A 26,532-nucleotide genomic window follows, 5' to 3' on the forward strand; every position below is an offset into this window, starting at 1 on the left:
GACTGCCATCCACCACGCGCCCCTCCACCGCCCTGCCCCGTCCGGGGCGCGCACCCACCCACCCACGGGAGGAAGCCACGCGAAAAGTCCACGGGGACACCCACGGCTAGGGGGTGGGCGGGGGGGGGGAGTCGGGGCCGGGTCCCGCCGGCGGGGAGGTGGGGTGCGGTGGGCCGCGTGCGTCCGCTTTGTGCACGGCCCCCGCCTCCTATCTGCGGCACACACGCGCCCGCAGCGAGCGGCGCGCCCCGGCAGAGCTCCGCGGGCGGGGGCGTGGCCGACGGCGACTGTGGGCGTGGCCGACGGCGAGGCTGGGTGGGCGTGGCCTACGGAGAGGCTGGCTGTGCGTGCCCTGCGGCGAGGATGGGTGGGCGTGGCCGGCGGCGAGGATGGGGGCGTGGCCAGGGCGCGGCTAGGCGAGAGCCCCGGCGCCAGCGAGCGAGCGAGCGAGCGAGCGATCGCGGAGGAGCCTGAGTGCGGCGAGCCCAGCGGAGGCGAGCACCAGCATGGCGGGGCTCCGGCGCCCGCAGCCCGGCGTCTGCTGCCGCACGGCCGCGGCCGTGAACCTCCTGCTGGGCGTCTTCCAGGTCCTGTTACCCGGCTGCCGCCCGGGAGGGGCTCAGGGACAAGGTCAGCCTCACGTCGCCGCCGTGGGGCTGCTGGTCGTCCTCCCCACCCCCCCCACCCCAACACTCCTGCTTTTAGGGAACTGTGGAGATCTCCAGGACGGCTGGCGGCGGAGGGGGAGAGGGGCAGCTGCAGGAGGAAGGAGCGCCGTGGCAGTCATCCTCACCGCGCCGGGGGCTGGGCTGGGCTGGTGGTGGTGGGGACCGGGGCCAGGCCGGCTGCCCCGGCGTCGCGGGGCCCCGGGGACCGCTAGCCGCGCGCGCCCCGAGCCTTTGTGCGCGGGCCCGGGCGCCCCGGGCGCATCCCCCCCGCTTGCTTTGTGTGGCGCGCCGGTGCCTCGCCGCGGCCCGGCTTCCTGCAGCTTTGTTCCCGGGGCCGGGTCTCCCCGGGCCTCCCCCCGCCCTCCCCACGCCGCCGTCCAGATGCTCGGCCGCCGAGTGCCCGGTGGGGCGACCTCGCCCCCTCCATCCATCCCCCACCCTCCCCCCTCCCCGGCCCGCGTGCCCTCGCCTTGCCGTGCCTGGGGCATTGGCTTGGCCGGCTCGTGCCCACACCATTGTGCCTCCATCCTCGGCTTGACCCTTCCCCCCCACCCACACGAGACGTGTTTTGGGGCCGGCGGGTGGCAACGGGGTAGGGAAACAGGAAGCGTTTCTTACGCGTGCATTACAAACGCCGTTTTATTTTTTTGGGGGGGGGTTTCCATGCAGGGATTGAACCCTTGCCCAACGTGGTGGAGCTGTGGCAAGCAGAAGAAGGGGAACTCCTGCTGCCCACTCAGGTGAGGAGGACCGGGTGACAGAGGGAGGCGGGTTGTGGGCATGTGGAGGAGGTGAGGCACGGGGGCGCACGGGTCACTTTGCAAGACAAATAAACGTTTGGTCGTGCAGAGAGTCTGAGCACCTGGCAGCCGTGGCCCTGGGGCCGCCTCCTGCGCCATGTGTCAGGCCCTCCCCAAGTTCAGAAGGTGGGCCACCTCTGCTGCACTGTAGCGCCAGCCGCTGCCCGGCGCCCGCCAGGGACGGGGTCAGGGGTTCTTGGGTGGGCGGGGGACTTGGTCCTGGGTCTCCACCACTGACTTTCTAGGCAAGCTGGTGCGGTGTGGATGGCTGGCTGGAGGGTTGAACACGGGGGATATATATGGATTGATTTCGTACATGTTAGTGAATGGTACTCGCCATTAGCCTAAGTAGCTTTAGGATGGAGATGTGACTTTAAAAGAGTATAATCTTGGATTTTCTCCAAGTGTGTTTAATTCCTATTAGAATACACCCACTTAAGAACTTGAATTTCAGGTTTTTTTTTTTTTCACCTCCATAGGATGCTATAATGATTACATGTGGAAAGATAATTACTAACGTTTTATTGGGAATCTGTAGCGCAGGGGCTTTGTACTGCCTTGGATGCAGTCTCGCAAAGCTTTTGTCTTCATTCGGAGGCAAGAGATTCTCATTGACTTGCAAAGGTGCATTTTTCATTGTAATTCTGTTGACTGTTTTTCCGCCAGCAGCAGTGGGGACCCAAAATGCGTTTGAGGGGGTGAATGTGTGTGTGTGCGCGCCGAATGATAAGAGATTATTAGCTCGGGTGGTAATTTTTTTAAATGTTCATTACTTTCCACATCGGTGGCAGTATTAAAAAAATCAGGATTTCAAGCTATAACTTCCCCGTACGGGTTTGCATTTCCACCCCTTCCCTCCTATGTGAGCATTTGTGAGTGCTGATTTTGAGATATTTGGAATATTCCTTTTGACCGGGGCTAATGAGTAACAGCTTCAAGGTTCAGTGCAGAGAGGTGATTTGACAAGAAAATTTTCCTGGCCCTTTCCTGAAAGCCAGCAGGCTGCTTGAGACTAGCCCTTTGGGAAAAATTTTTGCCCCACCAGTAAACAGTCATGCCTGCTCCAAGTTTATTCCCAAATGTACTTTTCCCCTGATTTTCAATAATAATGACTGTTGTCCAAGGGTTAGAAAATAGAGAAAAGGAACAAAGTAGGAATGGTCCATGATCCTGCTGAGACCCACACAGCCTTGATGTTTGCTTTAACATCTGTTACATTTGTGAATATCAGAGGTGCTCCACTGTGGCCGGAGTTACTTTTAAACCAGAGGATTCTTCATTTTAGAGGGCTTCCCTGTGCTTTGTGGTCCCCCACCCCCAGCGTTTTGCCCCTCCCCCACGCCTTTTCTTTTCGAGCCATGATTGTGTTATGTCACCCACACTGGACTCAGATGCCTGGGTTCGAGCCATCCTTCTGTCTCAGCCTCCTGAATTAGCTGAGACTCTAGGCGTGAACATACATATCCACTGGATTTGGCTCCAACCCCCTAATTGTAACAACTGAGAAATGTACCAGGCATTGCCAGTTATTCCTGGGGAGTAAAATAGCCCAGGTTAAGAAACAGTAGTGTGTAGTTTCTCATTTGCATTTTAGTTCAACTGATGTCTCCACCTTTTAGCTGGTTTGTGTTGGAAGCCAGTCTGGACTGACAGGACAGTAAATTACAGACTCATTTGTTACAGTCTTGGTGGAAGGTGTAGTCACTGTGCCCAGGGATGCAAATGCCAGGGCCTGTGGTTCCATTAATTCATTTATAAGCTTAAACATTATTGTATAAATGCTTAGTTTCTGGTTTGATTTGTATTTATGTGTACAGTGTAGCTTGTTTTTTTAAATTTTTTAATTTTATTTTTATTTACTTATTTGAGAGATACAGGCAGAGAGAGAGTCAGAGAGAGAGAATGGGCGTGCCAGGGCTTCCAGCCACTGCAAACAAACTCCAGATGTGTGCGCCCCCTTGTGCATCTGGCTAACGTGGGTTCTGGGGAATCAAGCCTCGAACCAGGGTCCTTAGGCTTCACAGGCAAGCGCTTAACCGCTAAGCCATCTCTCCAGCCCTGTAGCTTGTTTTTTTTTTTTTTTTTTTAAATTTTTTATTTATTTATTTGAGAGCGACAGACACAGAGAGAAAGACAGATAGAGGAAGAGAGAGAGAATGGGCGCGCCAGGGCTTCCAGCCACTGCAAACGAACTCCAGACGCGTGCGCCCCCTTATGCATCTGGCTAACGTGGGACCTGGGGAACCGAGCCTCGAACCGGGGTCCTTAGGCTTCACAGGCAAGCGCTTAACCGCTAAGCCATCTCTCCAGCCCCTGTAGCTTGTTTTAATGCAACTCTTAGACTTGAGAAACTTGTAGTCTATACTCACCATAGAAACATTGATTGCTAAAGTATTTTAGCCAAAGCTATAATGAAAGTGAAACTGGTATTTGAGATTATTTTCCATATACTTTTATCTTTTAGAAACTCCCACTGTACATAATGCCTAGGCAGGGTGAAGAATATATGTATATCTTAGATATTGAACCTTCTGAGGACAGCTTTATTTATTATATTTTATTAATTGTGTGTGAGAGAGAGACCGGGCACAAACATGGGCAAACCAGAGAATGAGCCTGTCAGGTTCTCTTGGTAGTGCAAAGGAACTCGAGACACATGTGTCACTTTGTATCTGGCTTTCTGTGAGCACCTGGGAATTGGACCCTGGCTCAAGCAAGTGCCTTTAACTGCTGGGCCATCACCCCAGCCCTGAAGACAATTCTTTTCAAACAATTTAGAATTGTTTTCAGAAAGTTTCCCTGTGTGTGTCTCAAGGTGTCTGTCAAAAATGTTCTTTCTTTATATGTTTACTTTGAGGAAGGGTCTCACTGTCTAGTCCAGGCTGACCTGGCACTCACTCTGTAGTCCCAGGTTGGCCTCGAACTCACGGTAATCCTCCTCCCTCTGCCTCCTGAATGCTCGGATTAAAGGACTGTGCCACCACGCCTGGCTGATGTGTTACTGTAATGTGAAGAGCTTCTGCTTAATTAAGCTGTAGGTTGGTTGCTTTTCATTTGGGAAGACTAAAGCTGGTCTCAGCATCAGTTTCAGTGACAGGGGATCTAGGAGCACCAGAGGATGTCATCTGTAAGAAACTGTTTGCCAGCAGTATGTACTCAGTTCCTCAGGAAGTGGTGTTTTTCACCCTCTGTCTCTGACCAGGTTTCCTAGGTATGAACCTGATGGGTCATGGTTCTGTCATTAAAAAAAAAAAATTATTTGCGAGCGACAGTCAGCGAGAATGGGTTCGCCAGGACCTCCAGCCACTGCAAACGAACTCCAGGCACGTGCACCCCCTGTGCAGCTGGCTAACGTGGGTCCTGGGGAACTGAGCCTTGAACCGGGGTCCTTAGGCATCACAGGCAAGCGCTCAACCGCTAAGCCACCTCTTCAGCCTGGTTCTGTCATTTTTTAACCTGTGTTAGCTGACTCCCTTCCTTCCTCTCTCCTCCTTCCCTTTCTCTCTCTCTCTCTCTCTTTCTCTTTCTTCCCCTCCCTCCCGTGCTGAGGCTTAAACCCAGAACCTTTCACATGCAAGGCACCTGTTCTACCACTGAGCTGTGGAGCCCTTGGTCCCAGCACACCTCTTTGGTGTTGGTTTCCTCAGGTGCAAAGTGGGAGGAATGATAGTGTTAATTCCGGAGGAGTTGGTGAGGATTGCCTGCCTTGAACTCAGTGAGCACCTGATGTAGGCTGTTGTCATTTTGGGCGGTTTCTCAACTCACCTGTGGACGTGGTCATTGGATAACATCACAGGGCCTGGACCAGTGCAGACAACTCAGTATTATGTGCTGTATGTTTGTGGTGATGTTGTATTTTGTTTATTTATATATGTATTTAATCATCAGTGTGTGTTGCTGAGGATGGAACCCAGAGCTTTGTGTGACCTAAGGAAGTGCTCTGCATACCCCAGGCCTAATTGTTTGTGTGTGTGTGTGTTTGTTGTTGTTGTTGGGGTAGGGTCTCACCTTAGCCCAGGCTGACCTGGAATTCACTGTGTAGTCTCAGGGTGGCTTCAAGCTCACTCTCTGTGCCTCCTGAGTGCTGGGATTAAAGGATTAAAGGCATGTGCTACCATGCCTGGCCCTAATTGTAATTTTTTACCATGTAGTCTTTTGTTGGTAGATTGTTTGGTTACTATCATAAAAAAAGTTAAGAGGGCTGGAAGGACGCATATCGGTTAAGGCGCTTGCCTGCAAAATCAAAGGACCCAGGTTCGATTCCCCAGTACCCATGTGAAGTCAGACGCATAAGGTGATGCATGTGACTGGAGTTTGTTTGCAGTGGCTGGAGGCCTTGGCACACCCTTTCTTTTTCTATTTGCTGCTTTCACTCTCTTTCTCAGATAAATAAATTTAAAAATTAAAAAAATATTTATTTGAGAGAGATAAAGAGGGGGGGGAGAGAGAGAGAGAATGGCACACCAGGACCTTCAGCCACTGCTAATGAACTCCAGACGCGTGCCCCAACTTGTGCCTCTCTGGCTTATGTGGGTCCTGGGGAATCGAACCTGAGTCCTTTGGCTTTGCAGGTAAGTGCCTTAACCACTAAGCCTTCTCTCCAGCCCACAAATAACATCTTCTTTAAAAAGTCATAGGAGGGGCTGGAGAGATGGCTTAGCGGTTAAGCACTTGCCTGTGAAGCCTAAGGACCCCGGTTCGAGGCTTGGTTCCCCAGGTCCCACGTTAGCCAGATGCACAAGGGGGCGCACGCGTCTGGAGTTCGTTTGCAGAGGCTGGAAGCCCTGGCGCGCCCATTCTCTCTCTCTCCCTCTATCTGTCTTTCCCTCTATGTCTGTTGCTCTCAAATAAATAAATAAAAAATGAACAAAAAAAAATTTTTTTAAAGTCATAGGAGGAAGGAAAAAACTGATTTTATTCTGAAGAGAATTTTTCTTGTCTTCTCATCTTACAACACACTGAATGCAACTTGGTGGCTGTGTGGAAGCCAAACCAGGATTGTCACGAGCTCTGTGTCACCTGCATTGTGCAAGACACAGCTCTGTGCAAGTTCCCACTTCACATTCAGGATAGCAACTGTTCGACCCACACAGGATGCTGTCTTCCCTTGGCCAGCTCTGGCCTTTGGCCCTCTTGGCAATCTGACCGTGTGTCTCGCCCCCGTTGCTGCGTGAGGCCACCCTCCCTCCGAGGACACTGTCCCTCCGGCCTCACCCTGGGCCATGTGGGCCCGGTTATCTGTGGAGGAAAGCCTGAGTGCTGCGTGGCTGCCGTGGAGGGAGGCTCAGGGCCGGGCCTTCCTCGCTCCTGGCCCGCAGTGCATGCTCATCAATTCGCCCTTCCTGACTTCCTTGTAGTGCTTGATGTTTTTCTGAGTCTTGTGTGTGCCGTGTTGTTCCAAGGAGATTCTCCTTATGAAGGTGGACACCGGATGGAGGGTCCTGTTGTGGCCACGCATTCTGCATACATTGGGCATTCAGTAGTTCACCCTTGAGGCCTTCCTAGGGGAGGAGAGGCAGTTGTCAGGGTCTGGTTCCTGTCCTACTGAGGAGGCTCCCCGGTTCTGAGGACAGCCATTGTGGTTGATGAAATACCCAAGCGTTAATACTCTGTCATTGCCTGAGATGCCAGCCTTAGCAGTAAGAAGGGTAGTCTTATTTATTTATTTATTTATTTTGGTTTTCCCAGGGAGGGCCTCACTCTGGCCCAGGCTGACCTGGAATTCACTACATAGTCTCAGGGTGGCCTTGAACTCAGGCGACCCTCCTACCTCTGCCTCCGGAGTCTGGGATTAAAGGCGTGCACCACCACGCCTGGCTCAAGAAGGGTGGTCTTGAGTGTGCTCTTGCACTCTGTTCAGACTTGTCCCAGAACCGCTCCTGGTGCCCGTTAGCTGAGTGGGAGCAGCCGTCGCTGTCATGAGCGTCTGGTGGGCCTGGCTGGTCTGTTAGCTCCTGGAGCAGGCATCAAGCATTGGCCTGGCCTGGTTGAAACTCTGGGGCCTCAGGGAGTAATAAGAAATCCTCTGTCTTAAAAAAAAAAAAAAAAAAAAACAAACCATGTCTTGTTGATTTTTCCTCCCATGTGTGAGGGTGTAGATAATGGAAATTGGTAGAAAGTGAAACAGGAAATAGCCCAGTGAACATCTGGGTTTTTTGTTTTAATCTCAGGTGCTATGTTATGTAATAGCTTGCTACTCCAGTCAGTGAATCATTAACAGATATTTGGAAATCTTTTGTCATAGAGATCTATTTTGGGCTTAATCTCCTTCCACTACCAACACTGAAAAGTGATAGCTTAACATGGGTTGAGTGCTGTTGACACCATTCAAGTACCTGTGAATATCCACTCACTCTCATCCACATACTGAAACCTAGGAGGTCCCGTTACCCAATTTTACAGCTGAAGAGGTTGAGCTCCGGCTCGGCTGAACACCTTACCTAGGCAGTAAGAAAGTGTCAGATGTGGGATTTGAGCCCAAAAGTGTTAGCTTCCCAGCCTAAGCTTTGAGTGTGATGTTATTTGTGTGAGTTTCCAGTAATATGACCAGAAGAGCGTGCTGCTGCTGCGGCGTGGTGGTGGTACACTTCCTGTGTCGGCGGGAAATAACTTCATGCACTAGTTATGTTGATCTAAAAAAAGCTGCTTAGTGACTTTTTCAGCAGTGGAGCTCAGAGGCAGCCTGATGGAACTCGCTGTCCGCTGTGGGCCAAGCAGAGGTGCCGGGGGTCTTAGGGTAAACCCAGCCCCTCCCACGTGGGTCTTCCAGTCTCAGCAGAGGCCTATGGGTAATAAACAAGACACCGTCCGCTCCGTCCTGTGGGGCCCGCAGCTTGTTTGAATGACCTGGACGCTGACAAGGATGGGGGTCTCAGTTTTTAACTCAGGAGGTCCAAGTAGGCCCCCTTGAAAGCCCAGGGAGTTGGAGCAGCTAGTGCAGGGGCCCTGAGGCGCTGTCCAGAAGGCATAGGGCAGTCCGAGGATTTGTTCTTTGGTTCTGTTGGTCAGATGAAACTGGTAATGCCTCAGGAGAGCACTGAGTGCTGAAATGAAGGAAACCAGAGAAGAGGCCATTGTCTACCTGGAGGGGTCACTTGCCTAGGGTGGTGGGGGAGGGCAGCCCCCTCACTCCAGTAACTTGTGGTAAACAGTGCAATTTAGTTTTCACACTGATGTTTTAGATTAGACCCAGATCCTGCTGAAGTGGGATTTGGAGGGAGGGGATGGCTGTATCAGGCTGGGCTGACCCTCCATGAAAGGGCAGGGAGCTCTGTCTCTTTCTTGTAGGGTTTTTTTTGGGGGGGGGGTTCAAGGAAGGATCTCACTCACAGGCTGGCCTTGAACTGCCGAGTGCTGGGATTAAAGACGTACACCACCATGGCCAGCAGTAGGGTGTTTAAAAAAAATATATTATGCAGGGTGTGGTGGTGCACGTCTTTAATCCCAGCACTCCCAGCATTTGGGAGGCAGAGGTAGGAAGATCATTGTGAGTTCGAGGCCACCCTGAGACTACATAGTGAATTCCAGGTCAGTCTGAGCTAGAGTGAGACCCTACCTCAAAAAAAAAAAAAAAAAAAAAGCTGGGTGTGGTGGCACACGCCTTTAATCCTAGCACCTGGGAAGCAGAGGTAGGAGGATCGCTGTGAGTTCAAGACCACCCTGAGACTGCATAATGAGTTCCAGGTCAGCCTGAGCTAGAGTGAGACCCTACCTTGGAAAACCAAAAAAAGAAAAATAATAATTTTTAAAAATGTATTTATTTATTAGAGAGAAAGGGGCAGATAGATGGAGGAGGGAGGGAGGGAGATAAGGAGGAGGCAGATAAAGAAAAGGCATGCCAGAGCCTCCAGCCCTTGCAAACGAACTCCAGATGAATGTAGCACCTTGTGTATCTGGCTTAAGTGGGTACTGGGGAATCAAGTCTGGGATCTTAGGCTTCTTAAGCAAGTGTCTTAACCGCTAAGCCATCTCTTTAGTTCTTCTAGTGTCTTTAAAAAAAAAAACAAAAAAAAAAAACAGCACTTGGGAGGCAGAGGGAGGAGGAGGATTGCCATGAGTTCAAGGCCACTGAGACTACATAGGAAGTTCCAAGTTAGCCTGGGCTAGAGTAAAACCCTACCTTGAAAAACCAAAAAAAAAAAAAAAAAAAAATTACTGTGTGTGTGTGTGTGTGTGTGTGTGTGCGTGCGCGCATGTGGGTATATATATGCCTGTGGCAGCCAGAGGTTGATGGTAAGTCATTCAAACCCAGGTCCTCAGCATGTGGGGCAAGTATCTCCCCAACCCCTCTTACATGCTCTTGATGTGTAGCCCCGGCTAGTCTGGCAATTCTGCTGCCCCAGTTCGCGGGCTCATTACAGGGTAACAGGCAAGGATTGACGGAGTGACATTGAATGCTGGCCATCGTACCACGGGCGGCAAGGATGGTCGGCTTGGTTGTGAGGCTGTCTGGACACCTAGTGGGAAAGCCCTGTGTGTGGTGCCAGCACCGGCCTGGGCTTTTGATGACGTGGGCCGATTGGCTGATGGAGGAGACAAGGCAGAAAAGCCAGGTCTGCACTTAGAGTTGGACGTGGAAGGGGAGCCGGTTCAGGGGCCAGGCAGCCTATTTGTACCCTCGGCCGAGGGGAGGCCGGTTTACAGGGCACCGGAAGCCACTCATCGGGGACCCTTCCCTCGATGAGCTCATGTGCGCGGTGACCGCGGAGCAGAGCTGGAAGCAGCTGGTATGTCCTGGTGTTTGGAAAGGGCCCCGAGGGCTCAGGAGATGGCTCAGTGGTTCAAGGCTCCTGCTTGGAAGTAGGACGGACATGTAGATTAGGCACCTTGCCAGGCTGTGGACTCGCAGGCTTGTGCTGGTTCGCTAGTTCGAGGCTGTGCCAAGCAAAACTGCAGGAGACCCGGTCTAGGGGAAAGAGCTGCGTGGTGGTGGAGGGAGAGGTTGGGGCGTGGCGGGCAGACATGCTCGGGGGTTAGCGGAGAGGAGCCTGCACCCAGGACCAGGGCCCGGCCAGGCCGGAGAGGCAGCAGGATGGGGATGAGGGCCGAGGAGACGCTGTGGGCAATGCGGAGGGTCAGCGTGTTTGAAGACAGGTGTGGAGCTTCAAGCAAGATTATCAGTGCCCATGGAGCTTGTCTGCTGGCCTGGCTCAGGGTGCTGTGTTCCCAGCACCCTGCTTGTATCTCAGCCACCCTTTCTCTTTATCCTGACCCACGTTGTAAGCGGAACAGCTTTTGAATGTGGTATTTATGCCATTGACAAAATGACCAGCCTTCTTATTGATGTCACAGTGTATGAGGTGTTTGTTAAGAGAAGTCTGAGCTAAATGTTGCTTTTTTTTTTTTCCTATACTTAGGGATTTTAATTAGTGTCCAGTGTTATCTTAAGTGATAAACTTAACATGGTATTTCTTGAAGTGATGTTTAGCTCATTTTGAGAAAATGTTTGGGCTGTGTTTTTCAAGTGGTAGATTATTTCAGTAACAGTCCATGGTTGAGGGGACACTTACGTGGTAATTCATGGTTTTAAGTCCTTGCCATTATAGCATGGTCCTTTATTTATTTATTTATTCATTCATTCATTCATTTGGTTTTTTGAGGTAGGGTCTCACTCTAGCCCAGACTGATTTGGAATAATCTTTTTTTTTTTAATACTCATTTATGGGGGGGGGGAGGGAGGGAAGGAGGGAGGGAGGGAGAGAATGGGTGTGCCAGGGCCTCTGGCTACTGAAATGAACTCCAGACTCATGTATCACCTTGTGCACCTGGCTTACGTGGGTCCTGAGGAATTAATTGAACCTGGGTCTTTAGGTTTCGCAGGCAAGTGCCTTAACCACTAAGCCATCTCTCCAGCCCGGAAGACTCTTGACTGTTACACCTGCCACTCCTGTAGACACTCATTGCAGGCACATCATCCCCGCGAGAGTCAGAGAACCACGTTGGGGGCTGGCCGTGTTCCTCTGAGACATCACTAAGCATGTTCTTTTTCCATAGGGCGATTCTGAAGAGGACGTGGAGGAGCCTTCCCCAGAGCAGAGGTAAGGAGAAGTGGGAGCAGAACTCTGCCCCACCCCCCCATGCCCTGAAGTCTGCCCTACGTCTGCACAGATGCACTTGAATCTCGAGCATGCCTTTCTCTCTGACTTCTGTGGCATCTGTATTCTCTGATCATTATTTGTCCTTGAAAATAAAATACGGAAACTTTTGGAAATACTCCTTTTCCCACCGAACTTTGCCTTGCCTGTGGTGCACTTGTGCCCTTCCCGCCTTGTCCACCGACGTCTGGCGGTCAGACAGCACTGCATGCTGAACGGAGCACATCGAACGAAACCTGCACTGCTTTCTGTGTAGTGGGGCACTTGTTGCTCAGAGTTGCCGAAGCTCCTTGGTTTCTTCCTGCCCTTACCTTTCGTTATTTTTTTTATTTTTGTTTTTGGCGCTAGGGATCAAACCATGTGCCTTGCACATGTTAACGAGCTACTGTAGAGCCACACCTTTAGCCCCCTTGTTAATTAGATTTTTTTTTTTACATAGTGAAAAAAAAAGGTGTATTTAGAATTAACTAGCTGGACCCAGTTTAGATGATCCCAATTTTGTTGGCAACATCCACGGCATCATAATCGGGAGCCAGCGGAACATAGGCCTTCTTTCCATCAGGCCTGGTCAGGGGGTTGACTTTGGCCACATCGATGTCATAGAGTTTCTTCACAGCCTGTCTTGTCAGCCTCGACGTCCACGGTGACCACCAGGGTGTGGCTGTCTTCTATCTTCTTCAAGGCCGACTCGGTGGTCGGGGGAACTTGATGATGGCATAGTGGTCAAGCTTGGTTCTCCTTTCTTCAGGCTGCCTCCGGAGGTGCAGTGTCTTGGGTCGCCGAAAGTTGGGTGACGTGCGGATCTTTTTCTTCTTGTGGCTGTGGACGCCTTTCAGCGCGGCCTTCTTGGCTGTCAGAGCCTTTGCTTTGGCTTCAGCTTTGGCAGGGGCCGGAGCTTCCTTCACTTTCGGCGCCATCTCTGCGAAAAGGCTTAATTAGAATATTTTAAAATTTATGTCTGCTTTGGATAAAGTCTCATGTAGCCTAGGCTAGCCTCAAACTTGCTATGTAGCTGGTCTTCTTGATGTGCACCGCCACATCCAACTTTAGAAATGGCTTCTTCGTTTTGCCAGTTTTCCGTTAAACTTGGGGTATTAGCATATTTTTCACGCCATTGATCTTGTGCCAGAGTGAGGTGAAGGGTGGAGGATGAGGGAGAGTTGAGTTGGTGATTTTAGAAGGAGGGCTTCCAGATCTTGTGTGAAGTTTGCATGTGGACTACTTCCAAGCATATGCATGTATGAATAGGTACACACATGTGTGCAGCTGCGTATCGACTTACAAAGAGTGAGTTAAAGGTTCACGAAATAGTATCCCCTCCCTGCCAGCGATGTGGTCTGCGTTCTGCTCCACTTCATTCCTTTAAAGAAGTGGTTGCTACCCTTCTTGGTTGGTTCCCTCCCTCCTTCTCCTTTCTTTCTTGGTAATGAGATATAATTCATGTGCCATTCAGTTTACCCATTTAAAGGGCTTAGTTTCTCTTTTTTCAGTGCATTCACGTAATTGTACAAATGTCATCGTGGTCAATTTTCAAACTTTTTTTTTTTCTTCCCAAGAAATGCCTTCTTGGTGTGATGAGTCACAGTCACAGTAGACTCAGCAGACTCAGCCCTGACTGGCATGTTTGATCTTTCTGACCTCAGAGAGTCGGGTATTTTGTTGTCATTTTGTCCTCAGCTGCCTTCCTTTTAACTTATAGTCTCTTGTTTTGTTTTTGCTGTTTTGTGACCATTTTCTTACTTTCATTCTTTTTTTCTTTTTTTTTTTTTGTTTTTTGTTTTTCAAGGTAGGGTCTTACTGTAGCCCAGGCTGACCTGGAATTCACTATGAAGTCTCAGGGTGGCCTTGAACTCACGGCGATCCTCCTACCTCTGCCTCCCAAGTGCTAGGATTAAAGGCGTGCGCCACCATACCTGGCTTCTGTGTCCACGTTCCGAAAATGGATTCTAGAGTTCTCTAAGAATTGTCTCTTTGAGTGCAGTGTAATGTGTGATTTGTAAGTTAGTCATCTATATATTCACTATTTTAAAATTGATCTTTTAGTTTTCCCCAAGCCCATCTGATGTTTTGCTACTTTAAATACAAACTTTTGAGCTGGGTGTGATGGATGGCACATATCTGTAATCCTATCACTTGGGAGCTGGAGGTAGAACTTCATGGTCACCCTGAGCTACATGAGATCTTGTCTCAAAAAACAAACAAACATAAGCCAGGTGTAATGGCGCACGCCTTTAATCCCAGCACTCGGGAAGCAGGGGTAGGACGATCACCATGAGTTCGAGGTCATCCTGAGACTCCATAGTGAATTCCAGGTCAGCCTGAGCTACAGTTGAGACCCTACCTTGAACAAACAAAAACAATCAAACAACACCAACAAGAACAAAAACCAGCTGAAGAGATGGCTCAGTAGTTAAGGTGCTTGCTTGCAAAGCCTGACAACAGGTTCAATTCCCCAGTACCCACATAAAGCCAGATGCACAAGGTGGTACATACATCCTGTTCGTTTGCAGCAGCTGGAGACTTGGCACATCCATTTTTTCTCTCTTTCTTTCTGCTTGCAAATAATAATAACAAAACAAAACAAACATCTTTAGATCATTAGTATGCATACAGGTTTATAGCAAGTTACCAGGACACTTCATTATTATTAACATCTTAGGGATGGAGAGATGGCCTAGAGGTTAAGGCACTTGCCTATGAAGCCTAAGGACCCAGGTTCGATTCCCTAGTACTCACATAAGTCAGATGCACAAAGTGGCACATGTATCTGGAGTTTGTTTGCAGTGGCTAGAGGCCCTGGTGTTCTCATTCTCTATTTGTCTCTTTCTCCCCCCCTCCCCAAGTAAGTAAATAAAAGTATTTGGGACTGGAGAGATGGCTTAGTGGTTACGGTGCTTGCTTGTGGGGTCAAAAGACCCAGGTTATGTTCCCCAGTACCCACACAAGCACATGTGTATGGACTTTGTTTCCAATGGCTAGAGGTCCTGGAACACCCATTCTCATTCTCCTTCTGTCTGCCTCTTTCAAATTAATAAATAAAAGTAAAATACTTGAAAAGATATTTTACTATTGTTAACATCTGCCACATTTGTCATTGTTAAGAATTCGACGTCGTTATCTTACTAGAACCAAGCTGCACAGTTTATTCAGATGTGGCTAATATTTCTTTAGCATCATTTTTGGAAACAAGTCATTAGTGGAATTCATTTCCCACATGAGGATTATTTGTGATTCTTTTATGTAGGCAGAGCTTTGTTATCTTTCTAGCTTTTTATATCAGAATGATTTCCGGGATATTTAGATATTTAGACCTTGAGGGTTTTTAAAAATTATTTATTTATTTATTTGAGAAAGCAAGAGGGAAACAGGCAGACAGAGACAGAGAGAGAGAGAGAGAGGAGGGGGGAGGGAGGGAGAGAATGGGTGCCCCAGGGCCTCCAGCCACTGCAAATAAACTCCAGATGCATGCACCACCTTGTACCTCTGGCTTACATGGGTCCTGGAGAATCGAACTAAGGTCCTTTGGCTTTGCAGGCAAACACCTTAGCTGCTAAGCCATCTCTCCAGCCCGTTTTTTTTTTTGTTGTTTTTTTTTTTAGTCTGAATCAACTGTTTATTTGAAAGGTAGCATCCCCAGCTCCATTATCCTTACACGGTAACCCAACATGATACTATAGTTACCACACAGAAAACAAGATTGTTATTCTGTATTGAATCAGTAAAGAGTATTTTAAAGAAAGGGCAACTCAGAAAAGAAAGACTTTGAAGTCTGTCATTCCAAGAAGAGCATGTTCGTTACTAGCAGGTTACTGGATGAGCTGAAGGCATCTCTCTTCAAGTTGCTGCTCATGGCTGAGCAGAAAACCCTTGAAAGGGTTTTCTGAGGTTGGTGTGCCAATCAGAAGCGGGTCACTCCTGGCACACTCTTCACAGTGGGACATGGGGTCGGCAGATGCCTTTGAGACCTTTATTCCAATCTTAATTGCTGCGCAGTTCACCTGGCCTGGGCGGCGTAGTTGTTGCTTGCCATTTTGCTGGACATTTTCAATGATTGTTCTTCCTGAAATCAGTAAGGCTTTGTGTGGTCCTGTGTTTGGGGGTTTTAGTGGTAGAATGAATCTCTCCTCGTGCCATGGGTCCTGGCTCCACCCCGTTTTTTGTTTTTCAAGATAGGTTCTCACTCTAGCCCAGGCTGACCTGGAATTCCCTATGTAGTCTCAGGGTGACCTCCAACTCATGGTGATCCTCCTACCTCTGCCTCCCGAGTGCTGCGATTAGAGGCGTGCGCCACCACGCCTGGCCCATGTAGCTTTTCACTGCCATGTCTCCTTAGGCATGGTTGGGGATCAGTTTGTCAGACTTGGCTCATTTTTGTTGACCTTCACAGTTTCAGGAAGTACTGGTCAGGAGTTTTGTAAAGGGCCTGTGAAGTTGGAGTACATCTGATCATTTTTCTCATAATTATATTGGGCATGGGTTTCCAAGTCATCGTGTGGTGTCAAGACTGTACCTAACTAGTAGTGTGACTTTCTGCTTTGATGTTGGCCTTGGTCACCAGGCCCCTCTTCTCAGTCTGTCTCCTTTAGGGTCATTGGGTGGAATTTAAATTTTTACTTATTTATGCAGTTGTTTATTTATTAGAGAGAGAGAGAGAGAATGGGTGCACCAGGGCCTCCAGCCACTGCAAACGAACTCCACATGCATGTACCACCTTGTGTATGTGGCTTACATGGGTATTGGGGAATCAAACCTGAGTCCTTAGGCTTTGCAGGCAAGTGCCTTAACCGTTAAGCCATCTCTAGGTAATGCCCCATTAGGTGGAATTTAGCTGCACCACCAGGTGATCTGGAATTCTGTGTGGGAGATTTTGCTCTTGCTTAAATTTGCCTCTGTCATTGACGTTCATACTCAAGCAGTGTGGTTTGCTCTCCTACTTTAATGTCATTGGTTGTTAATCTTTTTTTCTTTTTTAATTTTTTTTCACTTATTTTTATTTATTCGGACAGAGAGAGAAAGAGGCAGATAGAGAGAGAGGGAGAGAGAATGGGCGCGCCAGGGCCTCCAGCCACTGCCATTGAATCCCAGATGCATACGCCCCCTTGTGCGTCTGGCTATCGTGGGTCCTGGGGAATCGAGCCTCGAACTGTGTGGTCCTTAGGCTTCACAGGCAAACGCTTAACCGCTGAGCCATCTCTCCAGCCCTGGTTGTTAATCTTTAAGCCACTACTAAGCTGAGACTAGAGAAACACATTTGACTGTAAAGCAGTCCTAGGTGCCCCCTCAAAAAGCAGGGGTTGGTCCTCGCATCTATCGCTGGAGAGGTGGCCAAGTGTGCCTGCCTGTCACACTCAGACCAGCGCGGGTGGCGGGGAGGTGGCCTCGGGAGCAGCTGGCCTGCACCTCTTACTCCTTTTGAGGAAGCTGGCCGTGCAGTTGACCTCACGGGAGATTTTGTTTACGTTTTCTTGACAACCTCATCTTCTGCCGATGCGCTGTAATTGTACTTGGTTGAAAGCCAGGAGGGCACTATTTGAAAAACTTTTCTTCACTCTCCTCTCCACCTCCCCTCCTTTCTCCTGGGTGTTCTCGAATATCAGCAGTAATCTCTTTTGCTGAGAAGGAAGGGTGGCTTTGGGGGATTCAGTGATGAGCGGCTGCCGGCAGCCCTAACTTGAATGGGTGTCTTCTGGGAAGCTGGGTCAGCTGTCTCTGTAAGCATCTTGTGACCAGCTCTTTTGGAGGACAGTGATATTGGTTAGAACATGAAGCATTTAAGCATCCACAAAGCATGAATCATTTATTGATCATTTCAGCTTAACAATGTTTATACAAAGCAGGAACACCGACTGGCTGGCTGCAGTGTGTGGGGCGCACCTCGTTATAGCCGTGCACCACACTAGGGGTGGGACGGGGCCTTGAACCCACTGGGTAAGCGCTGCACCCCTGAGCTGCACCCCCAGTCCCTTTTATTTTGCACATGTGTTTCTGTGTGCTGAGGAACAGTTTGAGGCCAGTTAAAGGCAGATTCTGACAGTCAAGACCTCAGGACATTCCAGGTGTCCTTTCTACAGCTGCTGAAAGAGACTGTTGCAGACCAGAGCAACTGGACCTTGGGTTCGTGGGATTTTTGTGCTTGGAGGAGCTCCTGCCCTTCCAGCCCTGTAGAGGAGGGAACTGCCTTCCTTCACTGTTCTATTCCCCTTCAGAAAATTAAGGTTTTCTTTACTTCTTTCTTTCTTCATTTTCTTTCTTTCTTTTTTCTTTTGAGGTTGGGTTTCAATCTATTCCAGGAGGCTGACCTGGAATTCACTATGCAGTGTTGGGCTAGCCTTGAACTCATGGTGATCCTTCTACCTCTGCCTCCCAACTCCCAACTGCTGGGATTAAAGGCATGTGCCACCATGCCCGGATTTTTTTTTTTTTTTTTTAACCTGATAGGATTTTGGACTCCTGGGCTGGGGAGAAGGCTCCGTGGTGAAAGGTGCTTGCTTGCAATGGCTGACAGCCCCAAGTTTGAGTCCCTGCTTCCCATGTAAAGCCAGTTGCACAAAGTGGCGCATGTGCCTGGAGTTTGTTTGCAGTGGTAAGAGGCTCTAGTGCACCCATACACACTCTGGCTCTGAAATAAATTAAAAATAAGAATTTTAGGGCTTGGAGGGATGGCTTAGCGGTTAAGGTGCTTGCCTGCAAAGCTTAAGGACCCAGGTTCCATTTCCCCAGAACCCACGTTAAGCCAGATGCACATGGTAGCATACGCGTCTGGAGTTCATTTGCAGCGGCTAGAGGCCCTGGCATGCCCATTCTCTCTCTCTAATAAATAAAAATAACATTAAAATTTTTTTTTTACTCTGCTCTTTTCCTCAGCAGGTCTCCGTTGTGAACTCTCTTCTCTTCCCTCTTAGACGTCAGATTTGATATCTCAGCTCCCTAGGTGACCTGCCTCTTCCTCCTCCCTCCCTCCCTCCCTCCCTCCGCCACTTCCCTGCACCCTGGCACTTACCTCAGAGCAGGCTGCTTGCTACTGTTTGGCATTTGCCCTTTCGGGATACCCAGGGCGTCCTGTTTGATACTCCGTTGGTCGATTCCCCAGTGACACACCTAGTAACTGACCCTCTGTTAAAGGGCCGCTGGGTGCTGTAATGCGGGATCATGCTTTTGAAGACGAGCCTTTTAGATCCCATTCCCTGTATCCATGCCTGCAGCCAAATAGTCCTTGCTGTTGAAACCATGGCACTGGTATGAGTCTTAGAGAGTGTGACTTTAAAGTGAGTTTGTGCAATTGGTTTGAATTCAAAGAGAATGGGTGTTAGTTATATCCGTGTAGAGCCCCATGGTGCCTTTTCCCAGAGCGGGGGCACCCAGAAATGAACGCGTCAGTCACAGTCTTCGTGGCCCCCATGTAAAGAGAAACTTTTTTTGTGTTCAATTTCATAATTTTAAGTTTTGTTAATGCATTGCAGGCTTTTTAAACAGGGCTTACAGTACATATTAAAATAGTTCTCCAACCACAAAACCTTTTTTTTAAAGTTCAAGCTGTGAAATTTTTAGCGAAGCATTAGGCCTTCAATTGAAATAAGTAGATAAACAGTATTCCACAGCGAGAATCCTTCCGTTGAAGTTTTTAGCTGATTTGGGTATTAGATCTGTTTACAGACTTCTACGGTGGTTTGTGTACAGTTGTATCTTGTGAGAATTGCTGGAGCTGGCTTGGTTGGTAAGGTGCAAGCTCTGGGTCAAGTGAAAGACTGCGTCAGTAAAAGGAGAATGACGGAGGAAGACATTGAATGCCAACCTCTGGTCTCCGCACACAGTGCATTCACACATGTGCCCTTACGTGCATCACACACACCGGTGCATGTGTGTGTACAAAAGGAAAGTAGAATTACAACCTGAAGTTAGATTTGTATGCAAATGTGGGAAACCCCGGTTCTGTCTGGAGTTCCCTTTTGGGGATGTGGCTCGTCCCTAGACTAGATGGCGCATTCCCATTCCCCTTGTCTCGGTGCCTCGACTGATGGTGGCTGCCACAGATTACAATACGTCGCTGCCAGATGACTTCCGGGAGCCCGTTCAGCAGGTGCGTGTTTTGAAGGTAGACCTGGGCTAATTCAGGACCCCAGAAAGACGTACCCCTGGAAATTGCAACATGCACAGGTGCGAAGGACTCCTGAGGAGTGACTTTCAGGCAAGAGCCAAGGGGCTGCCTTGAGAAGCACACTCAGGTGTTTTCTGTTGGAGCACATCCCATATTTCCTGTGAAAATCTCAGAGCTAGAGAGGGCTGAGCTGATGGTCATGCTAGGCTACTTTTAACCAAAGGAAGTAGATTGAACTTTTTTTTGTGGGGGGCCGGTTTCGAGGTAGGGTCTCACTCTGGCCCAGGCTGAACTAGAATTCACTATGTGGTCTCAGGGTGGCCTTGAACTCACGGTGATCCTCCTACCTCTACCTCCCGAGTGCTGGGATCAAAGGCATGCGCCACCACGCCTGGCTTACTCTAGGGTATTTTTACTGCTCTTTGTGATATCAAACTGTCCTCCCTGAGAAGTGGAGACCCCAGTGCAGTGGCATTGGTGTGGACTGGTTCTTTGAGAGGCACTCTAGGCTTCCTGTTACTTAACTTGGTGGCGCAGCTTTGGGATTTCGACATTTAAAGGAGAAATATAATTTCCCAAGGCATTGTTCTCTGTCTGTCTAGGAACACCAGCATTAAGATAATGGGGTCTCCTGGGAGCTTGTTACTCTTCCCAAATGAGATGTCGTCAGATGATTAGCTCGTCGTTAGCTTTCCATATGTGAGGTCTGGCTGTGGAGTCATAGTGTCCCCCTTCTGAATAACGGGAGTGCTGAGAGAGTGTCATGTTGTCCCTTTACAACTAATTGCTGTGGTCGTCTGGACAGCATTTCACAGGTTCCGTGGTGCTCAGTTAATAGGTTTTGAGAGACGTTGTTTAGGATTGCCATTGAGCCAGTTCATCAGTGATGTAAGAAAAAGTTGTATTTGCTTACTAGGATTCTCCTCATTGTTTTTGTGGACGTGTGCTTCAAACTGTACTGTTAAGTCTGACAGATATTTGTAATAAAAAAAAAATACTGAGAACTTTGGTCATTTAAAAAGACCTTGTCATCTTCAATGTATTGGACTGTGTGCGTGGGTACTGTAGGATTGCCTGTGGCCAATGGGTTGAATATGCTTGGCTCCTGTAGGGATTAGATTTGCCCCTGAGAGGTGTTCAAAGTTACCTTCTGCTTTAGTGAAGTTGTTGTGGCCGCCCAAGGAGACCACTGAGAAAATGTGCATAGCAAATAACTTGTGTCACAGAATCCCTCCCACAGCATTCAGTCTTAGCAAAGTCTTGTGGGTGTTGGTTCCTTCCAATAGGTGAAATTCAGCTTGGATTACCATCCAGTCTTCCAGGTGACAATTAAGACAGATGCATGCAGTGTGGATTTTCGGTGAAGTAAATCTTCTGTGATCTTAATCTTTATCTTTTTAAATCAAGCCATGCTAAACCCACTTAATCCAGTAAAGTTGGATTTAAGTAATCGCCTTGATGTTACACCTTGTGGTTTACAAAGTTCTTTTATGCACATGATCCTTCAATACCCAGGTGGCAGTGTGCGGGTGTTCCCATTTTACGGGTGAGGAAATAAGCCTACCGGAGTCAGGATCCAAGAAGGAGCTGCGTGCGCGGGGGTAGGGCAGGCGCGTGGCCTAGATGACTTCTTCCTGTCTGACCTCCTCTACCCTGGTGCTGCGGGTATGGGAGAGGCTGGAAAACCATTCTCCCAGTTGCACATGATGACAGTGAACTTCTGTAGGAGGAGACCACGCCCAAGATCGGTTGTGTGGGAGCAGTTCAGCTCTTTATTATCGTATGGTTCCTAGAAAATCCCTGGAAAAAAAATGAACATGGCTCTGCAGATAGACCCAAAGTCTTGGGCACACGGCTCAGTGGGGAAAGTCCTTACTGCACATGCGTGAGGATCCAAGTTCAGATCTCCAGCACCCAGGTAAGAAATGCGGGGCATGGCGTGTGCCTGTAATCCCAGTGCTGGGAGGCAGAATGAGGAATCCCTCTGGGTCACTGGCTGGCTAGTATTGGTGAATTCTAGGTTCGGTGGGAGAGCCTGTCTCAAAGAATAAGATGGAGAGCGCTTGGAAGCCTTGATGACGACCTACATGCACACTCATGTGCATATGGACATGTGCACACACGTGCACACCGCACGCATGCAAGAAAAGGCCTGAAGTTGGATCTTCCAAGGTTATTTTACTGTGTGCCCCATCAGTCCTGCAGTTCTTCCACTGTTCGTAAATTTTGATTATCCCTAAGCATTCTGCTGTGTCTTTTTCTGAAATGCTCTGGAAATTTTAAACGTGGCATTTTTAGGGTACCAGGCCTTGGTGGGGTACCTGCCGCTGTAGTGTGTGGGGGAGGGGGCCCTTAGATCTTGGAGGAGTTGTCCTGCTGGCCTACTTTGTTTTGTGAATATTTGCTGCAGCAAGTATCAGAAAACCCTGACTCACCTGCCCCAGACAGTAAAGCAAGCACGACGTCACCCGTCAAGGAGCCAGGGGGCAGGGTGGCCCTGGGTTGGTTTGCTCAGCAGGTTCCTTTCTGCCTGCTTGCTCTGCTGTGCCCAGTGGGTTGTTCAGCTCACCTCATACTGGGCAGGACAGCTGCAGGGCCCCCCAGCCCCCACAGGCAGGGCACAGGAACCATCATCAGGTGCCCCGCCCCCAGCAACACCCTCCGGTGTGCTGTCCTGCGTCTCCCAGGTCACACGGGGGTCTGTGCCCGCCGTGACCCCTCGCCAGCCTGGGAGGGGAGGGAACCGCTGCGGTGAACTCCGCCTCAGGGTTCGCTCACTGGGGAGTCGTGCTCACACCCGGGCCTCTGCGGAAGCTGGAGCAGGGGCCTGAGTGGTGGGCAGCATGGGCTTGCCAAGTGAGCCGCTGCGGCCCTTCTTCCCGGGCACCCGTCTGTCCTGCAGACTCAGCGTCCCCTGGGAACCTGCTGGGCCGCTGAGTTCTCAGACCCCGCCCAGGCCTGCCTGAGTCAGAAGCTGCAGCCATCTGTTAAGGAGCCCTCCGGGTAGTTCTAGGCAGGTTCCAGCTTGAGGGTGTTGGTCCAGGATAAGACATCGAAGGCACCGCATTTCCAAATGCGCTTTCTGTAAAGATTAAATTGTTTTGTTCATTTTTATTTATTTGAGAATGACACAGAGAGAGAAAGAGGCAGAGAGAGAGGGAGAGAGAGAGAATGGGCGCGCTAGGGCCTCTAACCACTGCAAATGAACTCCAGACGTGTGCACCCCCTTGTGCATCTGGCTAATGTGGGTCCTGGGGGAATCAAGCCTCGAACCAGGGTCCTTAGGCTTCACAGGCAAGCGCTTAACCGCTAAGCCATTTCTCCAGCCCTGAAGATTAAAATTTTAAAGTATTTTTAAATTTTATTTACTTATGAGAGACAGAAAGGGAAAGAATGGACATACCAGGGCCTCCATCCACTGCAAATGAACTCCAGACGCATATGCCACCTTGTGCATCTGGCTTATGTGGGTCCTGGGGAGTCGGACCTCGATCCTTAGGTTTTGCAGGCAAACACCTTAACCATTAAGCCATCTCTCCAGCCCCTTGCTGAAGATTCAATATGAGAGGCTGAGGGGTTGGAAGAAATTGGGAGATGGAGGTCAGTTTTCAGCCTTGCCTCACCGCCGCTGGCGCAGAGTTTTAGCAGCTCTGTGCATTTGTACGCCCTTCAGATGGTGCCCAGTCTTGAGCCTCTCTCTTTGCTAAGCCTGAGGTCTAGCATGCCTTGGCACACTGGTGAACAGGTGTGTTAGGCCGTGGCCGGGTCGTTTCCTGGGGAGAACTGAGGACCTTTCTCAGGGAGCATCCATTCATTAGAAGGGAAGCGAGTCTGGCAGAAAACCTTGGCTTGCTAACAAAAAAGGCTCAGTTATTGGATGGGAGTGACCACCCGTAACACAGGGTGGCGCGTGCGCTTAGGCTGCCTCCCGGCTGCACATGGCTGGATTGGTGTGTGTGTGTGTGTGTGTGAGAGAGAGAGAGAGAGGGAGAGAGAGAGAGAGAGAGAGAGGGAGAGGGAGAGAGAGAGAGAGGTGAGGGGGGAGCGAGCTGAAGGGACGCAAAGAATGTTGGGGTATGAGGAGGAGGAGAAGGGTATTAATTACTCACGCACAAACTGAACAAAGTGTTCTAAAAGTTCTGTGAGAAACTGGAGTAGGCAGCTACCACCGCAAGTGTGCACACTGAGGGGACTTCTGTCTCCCCTGCCCCTCCCTGCAGGTGGCCACGGGGGTATTGATGGCTCCTGGGGCAGGGTGAGGCCCAGAGGAGGCAGCTGGGAACTTTGGAGAAGCAATAAAGTCAGACAAGGCCTGTCACGTGACCCTTCTGTGGGAGAGGGGACTCCCCAACTTAGCCACAAGCTGGGGATTCCCTGGGGCCCTGTGGTGTCGTTGGAACATTTGCCAGCCGAGGTGGGAGAGGAGCTGTGTAGACCAGGGGCTTCGACAGCGGGCATCGATTCTGCCCAGCCTGGAGGCGCGAGTCTGGGGTCAGGGTGTCGGCGGCGCTGTGCTCCCGCTGAAAGACGCAGAGTCCTCCCTGGCCCCTTCCTGCCTTCTGTGGGCTGGCATCTGCATCACTCCGGTCTCTGCCCCTGTGTTGTCCTCAGCGGGAACTTCTCAGAAAGACGCTGGTCACCTGGGATAAGGAGCCCTGCCCTTCCTCATGTCCTCCTCACAGCGGATGACCCCTGCAGCGACCGTGCTTCCAGTGAAGTCACTCACGGGCTGAGGAACTGGGCTCTGGACTTCAACGCGTGGCTTCGGAACACGTCGTTTTGGCACACTGGCCATACGGTTTAACCCATGACCAGTGGCGCCCCTTCATGAGCTCTTGCAACTGTCCCCTCACTCATAGGAAATGGCTTTTGGGACAAGTCGTACCACAGAGCTCCAGCTGGCCAGGCAGTTCTGCGATTGTCGCCAGCTCTTTGAAATTGGCCTTCTGACCAGTCCGTCTAAGTTGTTTCTTTGTGTATCTTAAGAGCGTATCCAGAGAAAATTGTTTATTCACACCAACTTCTGAGCTCGGAGAACTTTTTTTTTTCTTCGTGAGAAGTAAGTGGGAAGATTTAAGAATATGGCATTCAGGGGCTGGAGAGATGGCTTAGCGGTTAAGCGCTTGCCTGTGAAGCCTAAGGACCCCGGTTCGAGGCTCGGTTCCCCAGGTCCCACGTTAGCCAGATGCACAAGGGGGCGCATGCGTCTGGAGTTCATTTGCAGTGGCTGGAGGCCCTGGCATGCCCATTCTCTCTCTCTCCCTCTATCTGTCTTTCTCTCTGTGTCTGTCGCTCTCAAATAAATAAAAAAAAATGGACAAAAAATATTAAAAAAAAAACACAAAAGAATATGGCATTCAGGAGCAAATAGACAAACCCCTGCTATGAAAACACGGTCCTTTGATGAGAAGAATACCACCACCGAAGAGGCTGTGGGGTGCCTGGGTAAGCTTAGCCAGGGAGGGCATATGGGTGGGTTTGCTGAGGCCCGGGCGGATCCCTGGAGCTGTCCCTTGGTTTGGCCGGGAGAGTTGGTTCCTGGAAATGCTTGAGTCATGGTGGTGAGCCTCTGTCTGCTTTCCTGCACTTACTAATTTTTTTTTTGAGGTAGGGTCTCACTCTAGACCCACTCTGTAGTCTCAGGGTGGCCTCGAACTCATGGCGATTCTCCTACCTCTGCCTCCCAAGTGCTGGGATTATAGGCGTGCGCCACCGTGCCCAGCTGCTTTCCTGCACTTTTAACAATGATCCAAGGGTGTCATGGTGCTGCCCACAGGGAATAGCTGCTATTGTGAGTTTAAATACCCCACAAGTCTATTCTCAGGTAGATGAATGTCACATCCAAATTGCTTATTAGTTGGACTTTCATGTAACTTAATTAGCAGGATTTGTGTTTGGGGAGAATCTGATCTGTGATCCTGAAATTGGTTCCGGGTGGAGTGGTGTGAAGCGTGGGTAATTAGCTGCCTTCACAGCGCCTACTCCAGTCATTAGAGGCCTGGCAATTTGAGGCTGCACTGTGAGAGACGGAGAAAGCACTTGCCCTCCGTCTGTAATCTTTTAATCCATTTAACCTGGGTTGGAAAACGAGGCTTCATTTTAATTTGCGTTTATGTTGAGGTGGCTGGGAAGGGATTTTGTTCGTTCATCACATCTGGGCTTTAGCTAGGGGAACCTGTTCCTTATTGCCTGCTTGGACAAGCTTAAAAAAGATCTTGGGGGCCTTCAGTGCCCAAGTTACTCTACTCTTCACTGCAAGTTTTTTGAAATTCTAGGTTTAGAACTGAGCCTGAAGCCCGAGCCGAAGCACAGCACAAACCAAGCCCCGCTCTGGGTCCCGCTGCCGAGCTGCGCTCACGGTTCTTGCTGGCTCAGGTGCATGGAGCGTGGTCTCTTGTGAGCTTAAGGCCTGCCTGTGGAACACACAATTTCTCTCCCTCCTTGCCTCCCTCCCTCTCCTTTCCTTCCTTGTTTTTCAAGGTGGGGCCTCGTTCTAATCCAGGCTGACCTGGAATTCACTAGTAGTCTCAGGGTGGCCTTGAACTCTTGGTTATCCTCCTACCTCCGCCTCCTGAGTGCTGGGCTTAAAGGCGTGCGCCACCATGCCTGGCCCTACATTTTCTTTTTATTTATTTTCCTCTTTGGAACTAGGGATCAACAGGGAGAAGGAATGAAATCTTCTTTGATCCGAACATCGGTAACATTGACTAGAAGGGAAGGGGCAGGGCCAGGAAGTAAGGGGAGCAGGAGCTGTTAGAGAGAAAAGCCATGCTTAGGGATCTGGGTTTCTGGCATTTTTTGGTGCCCACACATGCCCTTTAGGGATTTTGACCAGGCGCATGGTAATTATAGGTGTTGTTCCAGTGGCTGGTTAG

The 26,532-nt window shown here is 49.9% G+C and overlaps 1 protein-coding gene across 3 annotated transcripts in view; it reads left to right on the forward strand.

The window, feature by feature from the left end:
* Positions 1-489: 489 nt before the first annotated feature.
* Tmem131l (transmembrane 131 like) overlaps positions 490-26,532 on the forward strand; it is a 155,268-nt gene continuing 129,225 nt past the window's right edge. For all 3 annotated transcript variants that reach the window (XM_004655955.2, XM_045131054.1, XM_045131053.1), the window contains exons 1-3: positions 490-630; positions 1,338-1,408; positions 11,462-11,505. In XM_004655955.2, coding sequence (XP_004656012.2) covers positions 507-630; positions 1,338-1,408; positions 11,462-11,505 — 239 coding nt within the window. In that variant the 5' untranslated portion in view covers positions 490-506. The remainder of the gene's footprint in view (positions 631-1,337; positions 1,409-11,461; positions 11,506-26,532) is intronic.

The sequence above is a fragment of the Jaculus jaculus genome, chromosome 12 (assembly GCF_020740685.1).
Source record: "Jaculus jaculus isolate mJacJac1 chromosome 12, mJacJac1.mat.Y.cur, whole genome shotgun sequence".
NCBI classification, from domain to species: Eukaryota; Metazoa; Chordata; class Mammalia; order Rodentia; family Dipodidae; genus Jaculus; species Jaculus jaculus.